This window comes from Mauremys mutica, chromosome 12 (assembly GCF_020497125.1).
Source record: "Mauremys mutica isolate MM-2020 ecotype Southern chromosome 12, ASM2049712v1, whole genome shotgun sequence".
NCBI classification, from domain to species: domain Eukaryota; kingdom Metazoa; phylum Chordata; order Testudines; family Geoemydidae; genus Mauremys; species Mauremys mutica.
The window spans coordinates 1,207,232-1,226,718 of NC_059083.1; the positions used below are offsets into that span (position 1 = coordinate 1,207,232).

Consider the following 19,487-nt stretch of genomic DNA (forward strand, 5'->3'; position numbering starts at 1 on the left):
ACCCCCCCTCCTGCACCCCAACCCTGATCCCCCCTGAGACCACACCCCTCCTGCACCCCAACCCCCTGCCCTGAGCCCCCTCCTAGAGACCACATCCCCCTTCTGCCACTACCCCCTGTCCCTGCCCTGACCCCCCCTCCTGCACCCCAACCCTGATCCCCCCTGAGACCACACCCCTCCTGCACCCCAACCCCCTGCCCTGAGCCCCCTCCTGCCCCCAACCCCCTGCCCTAATCCCCCTTCTAGAGACCACACCCCTTCCTGCCCCCCAACCCGCTGCCCTGATCCCCCTCCCAGAGATCACACCCCCTCCTGCCCCTACCCTGAGCCCCCTCCTGCCCCCAACCCCCTGCCCTAATCCCCCTTCTAGAGACCACACCCCCTCCTGCACCCCAACCCTGATCCCCCCCCTGAGACCACATCCCCTCCTGCCCCTACCCTGAGCCCCCTCCTGCCCCCCAACCCCCTGCCATGAGCCCCCTCCTAGAGACCACATCCCCCTTCTGCCACTACCCCCTGTCCCTGCCCTGACCCCCCCTCCTGCACCCCAACCCTGATCCCCCTCCCGGAGACCACACCCCCTCCTGCACCCCAACCCTGATCCCCCCCTGAGACCACACCCCCTCCTGCCCCTACCCTGAGCCTCCTCCTGCCCCCAACCCCCTGCCCTAATCCCCCTTCTAGAGACCACCCCTTCCTGCACCCCAACCCCCTGCCCTGAACCCCCTCCCAGAGACCACACCCCCTCCTGCCCCTACCCTGAGCCCCATCCTGCCCTCAACCCCCTGCCCTAATCCCCCTTCTAGAGACCACACCCCCTCCTGCACCCCAACCCCCTGTCCCTGCCCTGAGCCCCCTCCTGCACCCCAACCCCCTGCCCTGAGCCCCCTCCTAGAGACCCCAACCCCCTGCCCTGAACCCCCACCCCGAGACCACACCCCTCCTGCACCCCAACCCTGATCCCCCCGAGACCACATCCCCTCCTGTCCCCAACCCCCTGCCCTAATCCCCCTTCTAGAGACCACACCCTCTCCTGCACCCCAACCCCCTGCCCTGAGCCCCCTCCTAGAGACCACGCCCCCTCCTGCACCCCAACCCTGATCCCCCTCCCGGAGACCACATCCCTTCCTGCCCCTACCCTGAGCCCCCTCCTGCCCCCAACCCCCTGCCCTAATCCCCCTTCTAGAGACCACCCCTTCCTGCACCCCAACCCCCTGCCCTGAGCCCCCTCCTAGAGACCACATCCCCCTTCTGCCACTACTCCCTGTCTCTGCCCTGAGCCCCCTCCTGCACCCCAACCCCCTGCCCTGAGCCCCCTCCTAGAGACCACACCCCCTCCTGCCACTACCCCCTGTCCCTGCCCTGAGCCCCTCCTGGCCCCCAACCTGCTGCCCTGAACCCCCTCCCAGAGACCACACCCCCTCCTGCACCCCAACCCTGATCCCCCCTGAGACCACACCCCTCCTGCCCCTACCCTGAGCCCCCTCCTGCCCCAACCCCCTGCCCTAATCCCCCTTCTAGAGACCACACCCCTTCCTGCACCCCCACCCCCTGCTCTGAACCCCTCCCAGAGACCACACCCCCTCCTGCCCCTACCCTGAGCCCCATCCTGCCCTCAACCCCCTGCCCTAATCCCCCGTCTAGAGACCCACACCCCTTCCTGCACCCCAACCCCCTGCCCTAAGCCCTCTCCTAGAGACCACATCCTTCTGCCACTACCCCCTGTCCCTGCCCTGAGCCCCTCCTGCCCCCCAACCTGCCCTGAACCTCCTTCCAGAGACCACACCCCCTCCTGCACCCCAACCCTGATCCCCCCTGAGACCACACCCCCTCCTGCCCCCAACTCCCTGCCCTAATCCCCCTTCTAGAGACCACACCCCTTCCTGCACCCCAACCCCCTGCCCTGAACCCCCTCCTAGAGACCACATCCCCCTCCTGCCCCTACCCTGAGCCCCCTCCTGCCCTCAACCCCCTGCCCTAATCCCCCTTCTAGAGACCACACCCCTTCCTGCACCCCAACCCCCTGCCCTAAGCCCTCTCCTAGAGACCACATCCCCCTTCTGCCACTACTCCCTGTCCCTGCCCTGAGCCCCCTCCTGCACCCCAACCCCCTGCCCTGCGCCCCCTCCTAGAGACCACATCCCCTCCTGCCACTACCCCCTGTCCCTCCCCTTAGCCCCCTCCTGCAACCCAACCCCCTGCCCTGAGCCCCCTCCTAGAGACCAAACCCCTCCTGCACCCCAACCCTCTGCCCTGAGCCCCCTCCCAGAGACCACACCAATGAGGTGTTAATGTGGGTGACATGGAGAACTGGCCAAGCAACCCCCAGGGTGCCGTGGTCGTGACCCGTAGCCTGAGCCCACAAGGGACACTGCACCCTGACCTCAGGAAGGGTACCTTGCCCAAGGTGCAGGACCCTAACCCAGTGGGGAGGGAACGCCCAGAGACACAGCTCAAGGAGGTTGCAGCTTCAGACCCAGCTGGCCAGAAAGAGCAGGTCCCCATCCCTGTCTCAGCTGCTGAGTTCCAGGCTGAGCTGCAGAAAGATCCCTCCTTGTGGAAGCTGAGGGATCTGGCTGACCTCAGTGCAGTACAGACCATGGGGGGAGGTTTCTGGAAAAGGTTCCTGTGGGAGAAGGGGTTCCTGTACCGAGAATGGGCTCCCCCAGGGAAAATGGAGTCAGTGGGGATCAGGAGGCAGCTGGTGGTACCCTGAAGTATCGCCACTAGCTGTTGTGCCGGGCCCATGACATCCCCCTCTCAGGGCACCACGGAACCTGGCGTACCCAGCAGAGGCTGCTATGGAACTTTTACTGGCCCGGGGTCTTTACCCATGTCCAGCAGTACTGCCGATCCTGTGACCCCTGCCAGAGGGTGAGGAAGGCCCGGGACAAGGGGAAAATGGCTGTAGGACCCTTGCCCAGCACAGAGGAGCCTTTCCGGACAGTGGCCAAGGTCAAGGGGGCGGGGGGGTGGTGGTGTCTTAACCAAGACAGCCTGATTCACAGCCCCCCCAGACTAGAACGCTGGGAGAAGACCCCATCCCAGTTTGAACCCCAGGGGTATTGGGGTGGGGAAAGGGCACAGGCCACATAAGCCTTCCCACATGTGGACTACGAGTGCTATCGATCATCCCTGACCTAAAGTGGGGCAGAAAACTGTAAGGGCCTGGTGTAATGCTCACCTAGGAAGGGGGGTGGATGCTGGGGCAGCCATGGGAATGTGGGTAGGTTTGAACTTCCCCAGGTCACTGGCTGAAGTGACCTTGCTCAGTTCGGTCTCGAAGGGGGAAGAGATGTGATGAACTGGGAATGTTCTTGATGTGTTATGTGAACGCTGAGTGGGGAGTGTTGACCTGGGAAGGTTGCAGGGGAGTTGAGACTGGCTGCCTTGGGGAAGGGAGGATACCTGAGCATGTAACCTGAGAACTCAGGAGGGGGGTGAAGGCCAGGTGACACCTCTGCCCTGGAAAAATGGACAAAGGACACAAAGTCGGGGGGGGGGGGGAGGCTGAGTGAGAGGCTGGAGGGAGTTTCAGTTTGGAGCTGGCTGGGAAATGGAGAGGAGCCCCGAAGGGGCTTGCGCTTCCCAATGGGGCTGTGGCCTCCCTGGGGCCCCCAGATGGACCTAACTAAAGGGGGTCCTGTTGTCTGTACCAGCAAGACCTGTCTGGGACTGTGTTCCTGTAGTCTAAATAAACCTTTTGCTTTACTAGCTGGTGGAGAGTCTTGGTGAATTGCAGGAAGCCGGGGGTGCTGGGCCTAGTCTCCCCCCACACTCTGTGACACCCACCAATTATCTGTGTGTGTTTGAGTGTGCTGTTTCTTGTGCAATAAAAGCAAAGTTTTCAAATGGTAACATCTTTATTTGTTGCCTACAAATTGAGATTGCAGGCATTACCAGTACATGCACAGGCATTTTAATAACTTGCTTACTGGAATGTAAGGCTCCAAATGTCACCATTGCTTCCTAGGAAAACTGCATGTAATGTAACATTGCAGCACTAATCACAGAAATATACATTGCTAGTTCTCATTTTCAAAGTGTTGCCTCAAAGCTTCCCTGATTCGAATTGGCCCTCTCTGGGCTCCTCTGATAGCCCTGGTATCTGGCTGCTCAAAATCGGCAGGCAAGCGGTCTGCTTCAGCACTTCACCCCCTGAGCAAACCTTTCACCCTTAGCATCACAGAGATTATGCAGCACACAGCACGTGGCTATGACCATGGGACTATTATCCTCATTAAGGTCTAACCAGCCATAAAGGCATCACGAGCGTGCCTTTAATCTGCCAAAGGCACATTCAACTGTCATCTGGCACCTACTCAGCCTATTGTTGAACCACTCCTTACTGCTGTCCAGGTGTCCTGTGCAAGATTTCATGAGCCATGGTTGTAAGGGGTCTCCCAGGATCACAATGGGCATTTCAACATCCCCCACTGTAATCTTCTGATTTGGAAAGAAAGTCCCCGCTTGTACCTTTCTGTACAGGCCAGTGTTCCTGAAGATGCATGCGTCATGCACCTTCCCGGACCATTCCGTGCTGATGTCAGTGAAATGTCCATGGTGATCTACACGCGCCTGGAAAAAGGCAAAAATCTGGCATCTGATATCAATGTTCAGTCATTAAAGAGAGAAAAGTGGAAATCTGAAGAATTTTGAATCAACTTTCACAAACTAGAGTGTAAAATTGTGAGGGATTATATATCAACAGTCAATAGTAAGCACAGAGGTAAAATCTGAGTGAATTTCATATCATGATTTGAAAAGGGGCAACATCTGCAAGGATTTGTTATCACTGTTCAAGAATTTGAGAAAAAGTCAAAATCTGAGGGGATTTTATGTTAATATTCTATAATTAGAGAGACAGGGAAAATCTCAGGGAATATTAAATTAGTAAAAGATAACTAGAGAGGAAGCAGGGCAAAATTTTAGTATCTTTTAGGATATTCTCCTGAAGAGCTCTGTGTAGCTCAGAAGCTTCTCTCTCACCAACAGAAGTTGGTTCTGTAAAAGGTATTACTTAACCTACCCTGTCTCTCTAAATGCAAAGCAGGGGTGGCTCTAGGAATTGCGCCGCCCCAAGCAGGGCACGCCACGGGGGGCACTCTGGCGGTCGCCGGTCCCACGGCTCCGGTGGACCTCCCGCAGACGTGCCTGCGGAGGGTCCGCTGGTCCCGCAGCTCTGGTGGACCTCCTGCAGGATGCTCCACCGAAGCTGCAGGACCAACGGACTGTCTGCGGGAGGTCCATCGGAGCCGCCTGCTGCCCTCCCGCAGCACGCCGCCCCAAGCACGCGCTTGGCACGCTGGGGTCTGGAGCCAGCCCTGATGCAAAGCACTGCACATTGGAGAGGAAAGTTGGAACTCCTCATACACCTTACTGGGTTGTAAATTAACTATCATCTCAAGTCAATTGCATGTTGCTGTAGACAGCTTAATTAAAAAAATCCACTCAATGCACAGCCACTGCTCAAAAAAGCTAGCATGTAAGGATTCATAAGGAATGGTATGGAGAATAACACCAAACATTGGTATATAAACCAAAGGAGCAGCCTGTAATATACTGGGAGCACCATGGCTACCACAGGAGTGCACATTGGGTATTTTATAGCTATCTTTGAGAACTGGGGAGGAAATAGATCAAAATATTTAATATGACAGAAAACCACCAAGATCTGAAAGGATTTTATATTGATACTAAATAGGTGAGAAAAGTGGGAGAGTTTGATGGGAGTCTCTTCGGCAGCTCATTAAACAGTCAGTCACTGGGAACCCTTTGGGGAGCTGCTTTCTGGGCGGGGGGAAGGGATGGAGGAGAAAGACCCCCTGGCACTGGGCGGGTGGCAGGGAGCTGCATGGGGCAGTTGGTGTGTGCAGGGGGGGCAGTAGCTGGGACTGCGGGGGGGCAGTTGGTGTGTGCGGGGGGAGCAGTAGCTGGGACTGCGGGGGGGGGGAGTAGCTGGGACTGCAGGGGGGGGCAGTTGGTGTGTGCGGGGGGGCAGTAGCTGGGACTGCGGGGGGGCAGTAGCTGGGACTGCGGGGGGGGGGAGTTGGTGTGTGCGGGGGGCAGTAACTGGGACTGCGGGGGGCAGTTGGTGTGTGCGGGGGGGCAGTAGCTGGGACTGCGGGGGGCAGTTGGTGTGTGCGGGGGGGGCAGTAGCTGGGACTGCGGGGGGGCAGGTGGTGTGTGCGGGGGGGGCAGTAGCTGGGACTGTGGGGGGGAGTAGCTGGGACTGCGGGGGGGGGGCAGTTGGTGTGTGCGGGGGGTCAGTAGCTGGGACTGCGGGGGGGCAGTTGGTGTGTGCGGGGGGGCAGTAGCTGGGACTGCAGGGGGCAGTTGGTGTGTGCGGGGGGGGCAGTAGCTGGGACTGCGGGGGGGGCAGTTGGTGTGTGCGGGGGGGCAGTAGCTGGGACTGCGGGGGGGCAGTAACTGGGACTGCGGGGGGGCAGTTGGTGTGTGCGGGGGGGGCAGTAGCTGGGACTGCGGGGGGGCAGTAGCTGGGACTGCGGGGGGGCAGTTGGTGTGTGCGGGGGGGGCAGTAGCTGGGACTGCGGGGGGCAGTTGGTGGGTGCGGGGGGGCAGTAGCTGGGACTGCGGGGGGGGCAGTTGGTGTGTGCGGGGGGGCAGTAGCTGGGACTGCGGGGGGCAGTTGGTGTGTGCGGGGGGGCAGTAGCTGGGACTGCGGGGGGCAGATGGTGTGTGCGGGGGGGGCAGAATCGCGGACACCGGGGGGGCAGTTGGTGTGTGCGGGGGGGCACTAGCTGGGACTGTGGGGGGGGAGTAGCTGGGACTGCGGGGGGGGCAGATGGGGTGTGCAGGGGGGTCAGTAGCTGGGACTGTGGGGGGGCAGTTGGTGTGTGCGGGGGGGGGCAGTAGCTGGGACTGCGGGGGGCAGTTGGTGTGTGCGGGGGGGCAGTAGCTGGGACTGCGGGGGGGGCAGTATGTGTGTGTGGGGGGCAGTAGCTGGGACTGCGGGGGGCAGTTGGTGTGTGCGGGGGGGCAGTAGCTGGGACTGCGGGGGGGGCAGTTGGTGTGTGCGGGGGGGCAGTAGCTGGGACTGCGGGGGGCAGTTGGTGTGTGCGGGGGGGCAGTAGCTGGGACTGTGGGGGGGCAGTAGCTGGGACTGCGGGGGGGCAGTTGGTGTGTGCGGGGGGGCAGTATCTGGGACTGCGGGGGGGCAGTTGGTGTGTGCGGGGGGCAGTAGCTGGGACTGCGGGGGGCAGTTGGTGTGTGCGGGGGGGGCAGTTGGTGTGCGGGGGGGTCAGTAGCTGGGACTGCGGGGGGGCAGTTGGTGTGTGCGGGGGGGGCAGTTGGTGTGCGGGGGGGTCAGTAGCTGGGACTGCGGGGGGGGTAGTTGGTGTGTGCGGGGGGGCAGTAGCTGGGACTGCGGGGGGGGTAGTTGGTGTGTGCGGGGGGGGCAGTTGGTGTGCAGGGGGGCAGTAGCTGGGACTGCGGGGGGGGCAGTAACTGGGACTGCGGGGGACGGCAGTTGGTGTGTGCGGGGGGGGCAGTTGCTGTGTGCAGGGGGGGCAGTAGCTGGGACTGCGGGGGGCAGTTGGTGTGTGCGGGGGGGGCAGTAGCTGGGACTGCGGGGGGCAGTTGGTGTGTGCGGGGGGGGCAGTTGGTGTGTGCGGGGGGGGCAGTTGGTGTGTGCGGGGGGGGCAGTAGCTGGGACTGCGGGGGGCAGTTGGTGTGTGCGGGGGGGGCAGTTGGTGTGTGCGGGGGGGGCAGTAGCTGGGACTGCGGGGGGCAGTTGGTGTGTGCGGGGGGGGCAGTAGCTGGGACTGCGGGGGGCAGTTGGTGTGTGCGGGGGGGGCAGTAGCTGGGACTGCGGGGGGCAGTTGGTGTGTGCGGGGGGGGGCAGCGAGGATTTCACACCGCCCCCCCCCCCCCCCGGGATCCCGGGCTGAACGGCGATAGTTCAACCCACCCCCCGCCTGATTTTCCATCCCGACCCCGGGGCTGCGGCTCCGCCCGCCCAGCCCGGGCGCCCGGCAACGGGCGCGTCACCGCGTCTCCCATCAGCCTGCCCCGGCCCCGCCCCTTCCGGCTCCGTCAGCCCCGGCCCCTCCGCCAACCGCAGGCCGGGCGTGAGCGGGGCACTTCCGCCTCCTGAGCGAGAAGAGCACCCGTCGCAGAGGCAGACGCTAACGTCACTTCCGGACAGAGGAAAGTCAGGAACTACATCTACCAGCTTGCCCCGGGCGCTTCCGTCCTGTGGGGGCCCAGCGACGGGAGGGCCCCAGGGTCAGTCCGCCCCCCACCCCCCGCGCCTGCGTACCTCGGTCCGGTCGTTTACCCGGGGGCTGGCGCAGCTGTGCACGGACTGAGCATGCTCAGTAACATCTGCAGAAGCCACTGACCTCACCTGGCATTAAAATCCGCTGCCTGCTGGGGGAAGGGCAGAGGCGGGGCAGGGGAACGAGGGCCGGATCCCACCGGCCAGTGCAGAAGCCGGGAAAGTTCCCCACAGTAGCTGCCTGGCTGTGAAACCTGCCAGCACCCGCCAGGCTGTTGCCCAGGGCAGGGGGCTGTGACTGGTGTCTGCTGCCCCCGTTGGGGCCGGGCCCCAGACTACACTCAGGGCGGCTCTAGGTATTTTGCCGCCCCAAGCACAGCAGGCAGGCTGCCTTCGGCGGGGAGGTCCCCAGTCCCCGGATTCGGCGGCAGCCTGCGGGAGGTCCGCCGAAGCCGCAGGACCAGCAGACCCTCCGCAGGCATGCCGCTGAAAGCAACCTGCCTGCTGCCCTCACCCCCGTGGCTTGCTGCCCCAGGCACGCGCTTGGCGTGCTGGTGCCTGGAACCGCCCCTGACTACACTTTCTCTGGCCTCTCCCCCTTCATCTCTTACCTACATCACCTCTGCATCCCCTCCACTCACACTGGCTCAGGCCCCCACTAGGCAAGAGCCCCGCCTGAGGTGCACACAGGGCACCCACAGCTCTTCCAGTATCAAATTCCAACCGCTTGGGGCAGGGCCCATCTCTCATTGCACCTGTGCACTGGGGTGGGGGGCTGTATAGAGCATGCCTTCCATGGGGAAACCCCATCTTTGTTTTGTGGGATGGGGGGTATGTTAGTACCTTGCATGACAGGAAGACCAAGCTCAGGAATGTGGCAGGGTAGGTGGTGACCGGCACTACCCCCACCCAGCCCAACTGTACTAATAGCTATATACTCCCCTGCCACCATGTACAAGAAGTATAATTCCCCATCACCTTCCCTGGCAGGAGAACTGTGCATTATTGAGCGGGCCTGGGGAATCTTGCTCCTTGAGGAAGAAGTAGGCACAGAAATTAAATCGCTGTCAGCAACACAGCAAGCATGGCGGGATGCGAGCATGGCCCCAGCCTGAGGCAGTGGCATTGCTGGAACAGGGGCATTTCTGTATCCTCAGCAGCACATGAGACACTGGAGCCATTAGTGAAGCTTGAATTTATTGCTATGGATCATGCACACAGAACTCCGTTAGCCCCCCCACCCTTCAGCTGGGAACCGCATGGTTGTTAGCGTAGTCTTGGTTCTCAAACTTCGCTGTGTACCTGTCTGCATGCACAGATGCGTAAAGCTCTGACTGCGGCCGAGTAGCCTCTCTGCCCTTCAGGGGCCCCCCGCCCCAAATCTCTGGCTCTGACCGCCTGGGCCCCGTCACCACCACATCTGTGTACTGGATCTCAGCACCCCCCACTGATGATTCTGGCAGATGCCGGCCTTGGGGTTTCAGCATCTTGAGGTTGGCGTAGCATGTAGGCTTCTGGGGACAGAGCAGAGGTGTCGGGGGAAGGGTGACATGTGCCCTAGCGTTGGGTGGAGGCCTCTGGCTGCTTAGGATGCCACTGGCAGCACTAACTCCCACCCTCTCTTGTAACCAACAAATTCCCTGTGCGATGGGTTTTGCTCCTGCTGGGGATGGCAGAGCTGAGCACCCCCTGACTAGCAGGATGGTCCCTTTGCTCCCTCTCAGGAAGAGCATCACCCCCATGCTGTGGGGTTCATGGGCTCCAGGAAAGGCACTAACAGCCCCCCAACACTCAGAGACCAGATTATCTCCAGAGCAGGGAAATACCCGGAGTCCCCTCTACCATCTGTGCCTGGGGAATTGTGCGCCACAGCTTGTTCCCTGGGGCTTTAGCCTTCCCCAGTGCTGCTACTCAGCCCTCTCCTTGCACAGAGGATGCCTCAGCACCCCTCACCGCACAGCCTGCCCTACTATGAGACCACAAATGCAGCTAGGGCCTCAGCTCAGCTCAACAGATCCTGCTTCCATCGGCCCTAAAGTGTCTGTGACAACAGGGCTCTGAGGCAATGATGGGTGTTCAGTCTAACACATGTGTCCCCTTCCTGCTCTGTGCTACCTGCTGTGTCCATCAGAGCTAACCCCCACCATCTGCAAACTGCATCCCAGTTTCATGCCTGGTGGTCCCACTGCTCGCTGGAGGCAAACACAACTGTGGGACACGGAGCAGCCAGCAGTCAATGGCAGAAAGTAGGTCGAGGAGAGGAGATGGTCTCAGCACAGAGATGCTCAGGGCTGATAACTCACCACTTCCTGCCACTTTGCAAGCAGTTAATCTCCACACACAGCCCCTGAACACAGGAATGTAACAATTGCAACTACAGAGCCCCCAGCTCTCCCACCCCATCTAGACCTGCACCCCCCTACTATTCCAAGCCTGGGCTCTCTCCCATCCCCACCAGCACCCCTCAATCACAACCTGCAGCCCCCTGATATCCCAGCCCTGTGCTTCCCCACCCACAGCTTAACCCTACCCAATTTCTAATGCCACGGGTCAGTCAGTCAGTGGGGACAGCCCCTGCACCATCAGCTCCCCAGCTGACTGCTGCGGCATCTGTGGCTACAGATGTCTTTGGCCACAGATGTACCAAGAACTCTGCTCACCTTGGGGCTGGATTCCTGCTCTTCCTGGGACTCTGGAACCACTGAGCTTTCAAACCCAGAACTTTGCCCTGTCGACAGAGGGAGAGGGAAAGATGCTGACAGTCCAGAATCAGCTCAGAAATAGAAGCCGGCTCCAGTTTTCAGGGGTACTGAGCAGCTGGAGCCCCCATTCACAGGCAGCACCTGGCTGTCTTAACGAAGCCTGAGTCAGGGCAGCCACAGACTCGCAGGATGGGAGGGGGGGCAGATCCGCAGCCCCAGGGGCTGCTGCCTCCTTGCACACATGGACAAAGCTGCTTCAAACACCTCCCCTCAGCATCCACAAGAAACCAGCCCATGAATGGCCCTTCTTAGAGCCAAGAGCCAGGCTCCCAGCAGATGCAAATCAGCATTGATGATGCTGACATGCCTGCTGCCAGCTGGGGACTCGACCAGTAATGTCATAGAACAGGTGACAGAATTATCTCCCCTCCACACACACTGTGTGAGTGAGTGCACACGTGTGCTCTTTTATTCAGGGCAGAGACCAGGCATCCTCAGCACAATGAGGCCTGATCCTGTGAGGGGCCCGGGTGCTACTCACCTGTCTGCAGGTAACTGATGTTGCCATAGACTGGAATCTCCTCAGTCACATGCTTCACACTGGGATGGAAACCAAACATCCCGTAAATCGCTCAGAGCCAGGGTCCAGGGGAATGCACAGGGGACCGGCAGAGGAGGGTGGGGAAAGGTGGCGGTACACACCCAGAGAGGGAAAAAATGCTTGTGTGGTCTCAATCTGTAACAATCCCCTTAATTCAAACCAGGGGCCCACCCAGCCAGAGCGAGCTGAGTGAGTAGTGATGTGTAGGATGGGGAATCGGAACCCCTGATTTCTGGGCCAGCTCTGGCAGGGGAGTGGGACCTAGGGCTTGAGAGCAGGAGGGGAAGCCTGGCAGTCAGGACTCCTGGGTTCTATTCCTTGGTTCGGATTCCCTGTGACATTCCCCCCTTCTCCCTGCCTCTGTTCCATCTCACTGGCTGACAAAGCTGCCCCCCGATCCTGCCCCTAACAGCACAAGGAGAACCTCAGTGGTGATGCTCTGGGACTCGGACAATGCAGTGACTCGTTGCTCCTGCTGTTTCCTCTGTTGGACTCACCTTCTGCTGAACTGAGGCAAGAGCTTCCTGGACTCATCTGGGCAGGCAGAGCAGGAAAGAGAGAGAGAGTAAGAAAAAGAGATCAGCCCCACGGGCTGTAACCAGGGGTGGGACACATCTCTGGGATGCTGGTGGTGCCAGTGGGGTGTGGCAGGCAGGGACATGGGAGGAGAGGGAGTCAGTGGGGAATGGGATTGTGGGTGGGAGAGCCTGGCATGAGAGGCTGGGAGCCATGGAGAAGAGGAGCTGGGCTCCCTATGGAGTAAGATGGGGAGAGGGAGGAGTTGGGGCTGGGACATGGAGTGAGGGGGATAAAGGGTGACCTCTGCAGCAAGACACACAACAGGCAGAGGGTGAGAAGGGATTGGCGGCAGTAGCCCCTTCTGGAGATATATGGGGAGGGGGACCCAGGAGACAGACCCCCTGTAGGGAAGAGGGATATGGGAGCCAGCACCCCCTGTGCACCAAGACAGTCTGGGAGACAGAGGAGCAGGGGACAGGAGCCAGCCCCACATAGGGGTTATAGTTAAGGGAGGGAGGAACTGTGCCCTTGTGCTCTGAACAGACTGTTCCCCCCCTTGCAACACCTACCTCTGTGTGCCGTGTGCCTCACGCAGCAGAAAATATTCCACAACAGGGACACCAGGTGCGACAGGACCAGTGCCCCGACAAGCCCCCACATGGCACCAGTGCCTTGCACCTGCCCCAGACCTGCAAAACAGAAGGGCTGCTTGGAGCACAGGGCCCACACTGACTGGAGAGAGCCCTGCCCCACCCGACCTAGGCGCTGCACTAGAGAGGTAAGCATGGCTCCCAGGCAGCTCATTGCATAGACCCTGGCTAAGCTGTCAGGGCTCCCTGGGGATTCTGCCATCACACTACGAACAGCGAAGGCTCCGGCAATCGTCACATCCAATGTGGGGATGTTCCCCCACATGTTGCCCCTCCCCGCGTCATGCTGAGGCACAGAGATGGCCCAATTTACCTTTACAAACACCAAACTGGGTGGATGTTTGAGCCTCTCCGCTCGGCACAGCAGCACCCGGACTCACCTGAAAAGTCACTGCAGTTATAGCTGGAGGAGCCCATGGGTGGGAAACACGATTTTCTCCTATGGTGAAAGATCCTTGATCCCAGACTGGAGTGACTCTGGATTCAGGGCAGATGCCCACACTGGTTGCTGCTGCTCCAGACTGGATCCAGGCAATGTCTCCTGCCTCGATCCTGATGGCACCAGTCTTACTGCTTCATTTCCCCAGCCTTGGTGGAGACCCCTCCCCCCACATCTTGTCTTGCTGAAGAAGCAGCTCGGGCTGTGCCCGGGGGGTTAGCATCACTGCAGCTGTAACCCACGGGGATTTCCGGTGCCAGAGCCCGCAGACATCTCCTCCCTCTGCACTGGCTCCTGCTGCTCACGGCTCAGCAGCTGCAGCGCACAGCTCCTGCCTTTCTGGGCAGGTTCCAGTGAAAGGGGGGTCTGCTGCAGGGTGGGGGTGGGGCGGTGGGGATGGGACTCAGAGGTGTCTCCAGAGCTTCTCCCCCATTCTCATGCATTAATTCTGTGCTCCCCAACTCCCACCTCTGCACCTCCTCTAGTACCAGGGGTTCTTCACACCCTCTCCCAGGCCTGCTTCTCTTCACCCTTCCCAGCTGCAAGGATGGGGGAGGGAGGGGGACTCTTTTCATTCCTTCCCCTCCTGCAAGGATGTTGTTGGCTGCTCTCCCTGCCCCTCCATCACCCAGACACAGCTCTGGAGAGGAGAGGAAAGAGCTCCAGTTGCCTCTGCAGCAGCCCTGATTGGCTGCTCGTCCCCAGGAGGTGGAAAGGCAGCCAACCAGAATGGTTTTCCCATGTGCCGGGCTGAAATTCCCAGGAAGGCTGGAGAGTTTCTTGCATCATCAGGAAACCGACTGCAACAGAGGCCAAAAATCACATCACTGTGAGGAGGAAACTGGGAGCTGGCAGCACTGAGGAGGTCTCATGCCTGCAGTGCTGTGCCTTCCCGCCTAGCGTGCCTGCCTCCAACCTGTTCCATCCCCATTCCCCTCACTCCCTCCCCTGGGGCGGAGGTTGTCCCTGCAAGGGTCTGTGTGTGTGTAAGGGTGGAGGCTGTCCCTGCAGGGAGGAGGGAATGTGGCTGGAGGCTGTTGCTGCAACGGGGAGGGGGCTTGTGTGAGGGCAGAGACTGTTCCTGCAGGGGTGTGTGTGTGTGAGAGAGAGAGAGGGTGGAGGCACTCCCTGCAGTAGGTGGGGGGGGGGGATGAGGGCAGAAGGTGTTGCTGCAGTGGGGAAGGGGCTTGTGTGTGAGAGGGCGGAGGCTGTCCCTGCAGGTGTGTTTGTGTATGTGAGGGTGGAGGCTGTCCCTGCAGGGAGGAGGGGGAGGGAATGAGGGCGGAGGCTGTCGCTGCAGTGGGGAGGGGGCTTGTGTGTGTGTGTGAGGGTGGAGGCTGTCCCTGCAGGGAGGAGGGGGGGAGATGAGGGCGGAGGCTATCGCTGCAGTGGGGAGGGGGCTTGTGTGTGTGAGGGTGGAGGCTGTTCCTACAGAGGCTTGTGTGTGTGTGAGAGGGTGGAGGCTGTCCCTGCAGGGAGGAGGGGGGGAGATGAGGGCGGAGGCTATCGCTGCAGTGGGGAGGGGGCTTGTGTGTGTGAGGGCGGGGGCTGTCCCTGCAGGGGGGTGTGTGTGTGAGGGTGGAGGCTGTCCCTGCAGTGGGTGGAGGGGGAGGATCAGGGTGGAGGCTGTCTCTCCTTGGAGGATACATTGCAGCTGACAGCGAGCAGTGTAGTCATTGGCTGCCTAATGTGAGCCTTCAGCGACATCCCCACAGCTCTTTTTAGCACATTAGCACAAGTCTGCCTACCCAGGCTGGGAGGCTTGTTCCCAGATGCAGTGTAGATGCTCCCTGCACAGAGTTTCCTGGTTCCAGAGGCCGCTGCATGGACACAGGCTGACCGAGCCCAGGACCAGGGCCGCCCACAGGATTCAGGAGGCCTGGGGCAAAGCAATTTTGGGGGCCCCCTCCATAAAAAAAGTTGCAATACTATAGAATACTATATTCTCGTGGGGGCCCCTGCGGGGCCCAGGGCAAATTGCCTCACTCCCCCCCGGGCGGCCCTGCCCAAGACTGGGGGGTGCTGGGGCTATCTTCACCAAACTGAGGGAAATTTAACACCACTGGAGATGAGCCCCCTCTTCCCTGCACAAAGCGGTGGCAGGAAGTGGTTTAGAAACCCATGCCCTCACAAATCCCAGTGATTCTCACTGTACAGGCCTCCTCTCCCCACATAAATTCCCAGCAAGTGGCTAGCTCCTCCCCAACCCCCGTGACTCCCAGCACATGGGCCCGGCCTTCGCATTCACAGACCCCACGAGTCACCTTTTCAGGTGCAGGAAGTTTATTAGAGGCCAGCAGGTGGCCAGGGGTCTGGATGCTCCAGGTCTCACAGAGGGGTGCAGGGGAGTTGGGAAGGGGAGCCTGGGGGTCCTGTGTTCCCAGACATCGCAGAGGGCCATAGTCCTGATGGGGCAGAATCATGTGGGAGAGCCACAGATCAGAGGAACTGTAGATGGGGGGGATTGTGACTCCCAGGTTTGTCCCCTTCTCACCCGCTCTCTGCTGGGGCTCAGTGCAGGTCTGCGATGTGGAGATTCCCTCCTATGCCAGCCACAGCCACCACCCGCCCACCGGGTGCTACTGCCACAGCCTGCACCGGTTTGTTGGGCAGCAGGATCTCGCCAAGCACCTGGAGACAAAGAGCATGTCACCCAGGACTAAGCACCCTGCTGCCCTGGCTCACACCACCCAATCCCAGGCCTTCCTCCGCCCCACCCTCCATTCTTGCTCACTGCCCCAACCTCCCTACTGTCCTTGCTCACATCACCCCACCCCACCCCCTCCCCTGCTCCCCTGGCTCATACCGCCCAAGGCTCCCAAACATCCCCCACCCTGTTCCCTGGCTCACACTGCTCCCCTGCCCCCAAGGTGTAACCCAGTTCCACTAGCTCTCACTGTCATCCCCCCAAGTGGGGAATGCCTACTCCCCCTTTACTCCCAAGCAGGGTTAGTCCACCGTCTTACCTGGTTAGTGCCAGTGTGAATGGCGCTGGCTCCACTGGTGCCGCTGCCCCCAGCCATCACTACGTCCTGGTCACAGAAGCGGGCTGCGTAGAGGAACTGGCCCTGTGTGGGGCCCCCAGGAAAGGGGAGGTTCTTCTGCAGTTGGGATGTCCGTAGATCCCAGAGCTGAAGTGCATTGTGGGGCACCCAGGAGCCAGTGAGCACGCAGTTACCCTGGGGGGGAAGGAGTCAGGCTCAGATATGGAGCGTTATCTCTCTCCAGGGCATGCAGGAGCTGGTACCAGAGCATAGTTGCCCTACGTGGGTAAAGGTTACTTCTCCAGTGGGGATGGGGTATTGGGGGGCAGGTGACCCTGGTCCCAGAGCTATTGGTTCACGGTCAGCACAGACCAGCCCTGGCCAGGACTTTGCATGCCCACACAGTGTAACTCATGCCCTCTGTCCCCCTGTCACCTCCCACATCTCACCTGGATGTCAAGGCCTGGGCCACAGATGTGAGGCCCATTGATCACTCTCTGAGCCTCCTTTGCCATCCGCTTGTCCCAGATCTAGGCACAGATAAGAGACAGGTAACAATGGTAGCATCCAGAACCCCTCCCCATTAGCCAGAGGCCACACACAGCCCCCGCCCCCCTTTCCTCCTGCTACCCCTCCATCCATACCCACCCATAATGCAGGGCCTGACCTTCACACAGTCATCCCAGCCAGCTGTCAGGAACATATGGCGCTCTCCAGGGTGAAAGCGGAGGGCAAAGATGCGGCGAGAGTGCCCACTGCTTGGTGTCACATCACCAGTCATGAAGTCAGGAGCCTGCAGAATGTGGGACAGCTGTGGGGAAGGGAAGCAGAATCTGGGTCATGGGGTGATTGGGACACACAGCTGGGAGCAGGGGCAACACACATAGACCCCAGCTCCAGGCATGGCTCTTCCCCAAGACAGAACACCCCATCCTTGCTGCCCACCCATACTCCAGATAGAGCCCTCCCCTAGGCACCACCCCTCCCCTCATATGTGCAGCCTGCACCCTCTTCTGGCATGCCCCTCTCTACTCACCTGGTTGGTGTGGCTGTCATAGAGCCGAATATGTCGGTCCTTGCCAGCTGTGGCGTAGGTGCTGCCGTCCATGCAGAAATCCATGGCATTGATCTCATTCTCCTTCTCTGGGGTGGGACAGACACAGGGAGAGCAACCAGCAAGGGCTGTTACCCCAGCAACAAGGACAAAGGTGAGGAAGGGATTCCCCCAGCTCACCGACCCCCACACCACAGGGCCAGGGCTCCTGGCCCTTTCCTTGGGGAGAAGAGGGAAAGGCCCATCCCCCAGGTACATGGTGACAAGCTACCCTATGGACTGTCTCCCGATACCTGTCACTGTTGCCAGCGGTGTCTCTGAGTCCATGCTGTAGAGAGAGATGATGCCATCAGCCCCCACAGCCAGGAGCAGGCTGGGTCTCCCTGGGTGGTAGGCCAAGGCAGTGATCGCGTGGCGTGTACGGTGTCCTCGGAAAAGGGATGAGTGCAGGGAGGCTGTGGCCACGTTCACAATCTGAGCTCGAGGGGGAAAATGGAGAATGGGATGGATGGTGCGATGGGAATGGTGTTACACTCACCTCCGGTACAAATCCCCTTCCAACCCCCTCCCAGTACCCATGCAGCCCCGTTACCCTCCAACCTCCCCTCCCCTCCCCTCCCCCTGTACCCCCCCGTTCCTGCACAGCCCTGTTACCCCTCAACCTCCCATCCCCCCATTACCCTCCAACCCCAGGTGGCCCTGTTACCCTCCAGCTCCTGCTTCCCCTCCGTTACCCTCAGTCTCCCTCCCGGTACCCACGTGGCCTTTTACCCTCCAACTCCCCCCCCCCCCCCCCGGTACCGCCCCATAGTCCCCTTCTCCCCCCAGTACCTGCACGGCCCCGTTGCCAAACCCGGCTGCCAGGCACCCGCCGGCCGGAGCGAAGCGGAGGCTGTAGATCCCGTGTGGGTCGCTGCTGAGTGGCACCTGGTACCTGATGCGGAGCTGTGCGGGGCCCTGGGCCGCCTCCTCCCGCTCCCTGCTGCGCGACTCCAGCAGCGCCCGCTCCAGCCGCCGCCGCGCCATGGGGCTCCGCCCCCACACGGTGCAGTTACCGGGGTCACGGGGCGACGGGCAGAGCGGGGGAGCGGTTACCGGGGTCACGGGGCGACGGGCAGAGCGGGGGGGGTGGTGAGTGGATACCGGGGTGACGGGCTCGGGGGGGCGGTTACCGGGGTCACGGGGCGACGGGCACAGCGGGGGGGGTTGTGAGTGGATACCGGGGTGACGGGCTCGGGGGGGCGGTTACCGGGGTCACGGGGCGACGGGCAGAGCGGGGGGGGTGAGTGGATACCGGGGTGACGGGCTCGGGGGGGCGGTTACCGGGGTCACGGGGCGACGGGCAGAGCGGGGGGCGGTTACCGGGGTCACGGGGTGACGGGCTCGGGGGGGGGCGGTTACCGGGGTCACGGGGCGACGGGCAGAGCGGGGGGGTGAGTGGATACCGGGGTGACGGGCTCGGGGGGGGGCGGTTACCGGGGTCACGGGGCGACGGGCAGAGCGGGGGGGGGGGCGGTTACCGGGGTCACGGGCTCGGGGGGACGGTTACCGGGGTCACGGGGCGACGGGCAGAGCGGGGGGGGCAGTTACCGGGGTTACGAGGGTGACGGGCACGGGGGGGCAGTTACCGGGGTTACGAGGATCCCCCTCCCCTTTCCCTGCTTCCACCGGGCCCCGCGGTTGAGTCAAACTGTTTCCATGGCAACAGCGTCCTGAGCCAGCCTTCTGATTGGCGGAGCCAGCCTCGCTGCACGAGGATTGGCCGAGTGCTGAGACACGCCCCCCATGCTCTTCTGATTGGCGGAGGGATCCGAAGCGGCGCTGCGATTGGCCCGAAAGCACCGTGTCCAGCCCCGGGATCCCATCGATGGGTTCCCACACGGGGTCAGAGGTCGCGGCCATAGTCCTCGTTATTACAGGGGGGCAGGAGGTGTGTGGGGGTAAGAGGGGGTGGGGGTATATGGGGCAAGGGGGTGTATGGGGTAAGAGGGGGCAAGGGGAAGGGAAGGGGTGTGTGGGGGTAAGACGGGGCAGGGGGTGTGTGGGGGTAAGAGGGGGCAGAGTTATATGGGGGTAAGAGGATGTATGGGGTAAAAGGGGGCAGGGGGAAAGGGGAAGGGAGGGGGTTTGTGGGGGTAAGAGGGGGTGGGGTATATGGGGTGAGGGGGTGTATGGGGTAAGAGGGGGCAGGGGGAAAGGGGAAGGGAGGGGGTTTGTGGGGGTAAGAGGGGGTGGGGTATATGGGGCGAGGGGGTGTATGGGGTAAGGGGGTGGGGGGAAGGGAAGGGGGTGTATGGGG

The 19,487-nt window shown here is 61.3% G+C and overlaps 2 protein-coding genes across 3 annotated transcripts; both read right to left on the bottom strand.

Annotated features, from left to right (window-relative positions):
- Positions 1 to 9,240: 9,240 nt before the first annotated feature.
- LOC123346135 (signaling threshold-regulating transmembrane adapter 1-like) lies at positions 9,241 to 15,770 on the bottom strand. 2 transcript variants are annotated; one of them, XM_044983362.1, is made up of 6 exons: positions 15,645 to 15,770; positions 12,631 to 12,750; positions 12,040 to 12,076; positions 11,483 to 11,541; positions 10,900 to 10,967; positions 9,241 to 9,753 (listed from the first exon to the last, which is right to left on the bottom strand). In XM_044983362.1, the coding sequence occupies exons 2-6, from the start codon at positions 12,719 to 12,721 to the stop codon at positions 9,484 to 9,486; spliced, it is 525 nt and encodes a 174-aa protein (XP_044839297.1). In that variant the 5' UTR covers positions 12,722 to 12,750; positions 15,645 to 15,770; the 3' UTR covers positions 9,241 to 9,483. The 2 variants fall into 2 exon arrangements, with proteins under 2 accessions (XP_044839297.1, XP_044839296.1); XM_044983361.1 differs by lacking the exon at positions 15,645 to 15,770 and adding an exon at positions 13,092 to 13,505 and having other exon boundaries at positions 9,245 to 9,753.
- LOC123346134 (polycomb group protein FIE2-like) lies at positions 15,645 to 18,636 on the bottom strand. Its single transcript, XM_044983360.1, has 8 exons — positions 18,619 to 18,636; positions 18,020 to 18,274; positions 17,482 to 17,662; positions 17,171 to 17,277; positions 16,802 to 16,945; positions 16,584 to 16,664; positions 16,117 to 16,329; positions 15,645 to 15,781 (listed from the first exon to the last, which is right to left on the bottom strand). Exons 2-8 carry the CDS (start codon positions 18,212 to 18,214, stop codon positions 15,662 to 15,664), a joined length of 1,041 nt encoding a protein of 346 aa, XP_044839295.1. The 5' UTR covers positions 18,215 to 18,274; positions 18,619 to 18,636; the 3' UTR covers positions 15,645 to 15,661.
- Positions 18,637 to 19,487: the final 851 nt, after the last annotated feature.

Excerpts from the sequence above, each read along its gene's own strand:
- LOC123346135 (XM_044983361.1), bottom strand. The coding sequence starts at position 13,128 with ATGGGCTCCTCCAGCTATAACTGCAGTGACTTTTCAG. Across the intron at positions 11,542-12,039 it reads TTGCCTCAGTTCAGCAGAAG|TGTGAAGCATGTGACTGAGG; the intron begins GTGAGTCCAACA and ends TTTCCATCCCAG. Across the intron at positions 10,968-11,482 it reads CATCAGTTACCTGCAGACAG|GGCAAAGTTCTGGGTTTGAA; the intron begins GTGAGTAGCACC and ends CTCTGTCGACAG.
- LOC123346134 (XM_044983360.1), bottom strand. The coding sequence starts at position 18,214 with ATGGCGCGGCGGCGGCTGGAGCGGGCGCTGCTGGAGTCGCGCAGCAGG. Across the intron at positions 17,278-17,481 it reads ACCGCTGGCAACAGTGACAG|AGAAGGAGAATGAGATCAAT; the intron begins GTATCGGGAGAC and ends GTCCCACCCCAG. Across the intron at positions 15,782-16,116 it reads TTCACACTGGCACTAACCAG|GTGCTTGGCGAGATCCTGCT; the intron begins GTAAGACGGTGG and ends CTTTGTCTCCAG.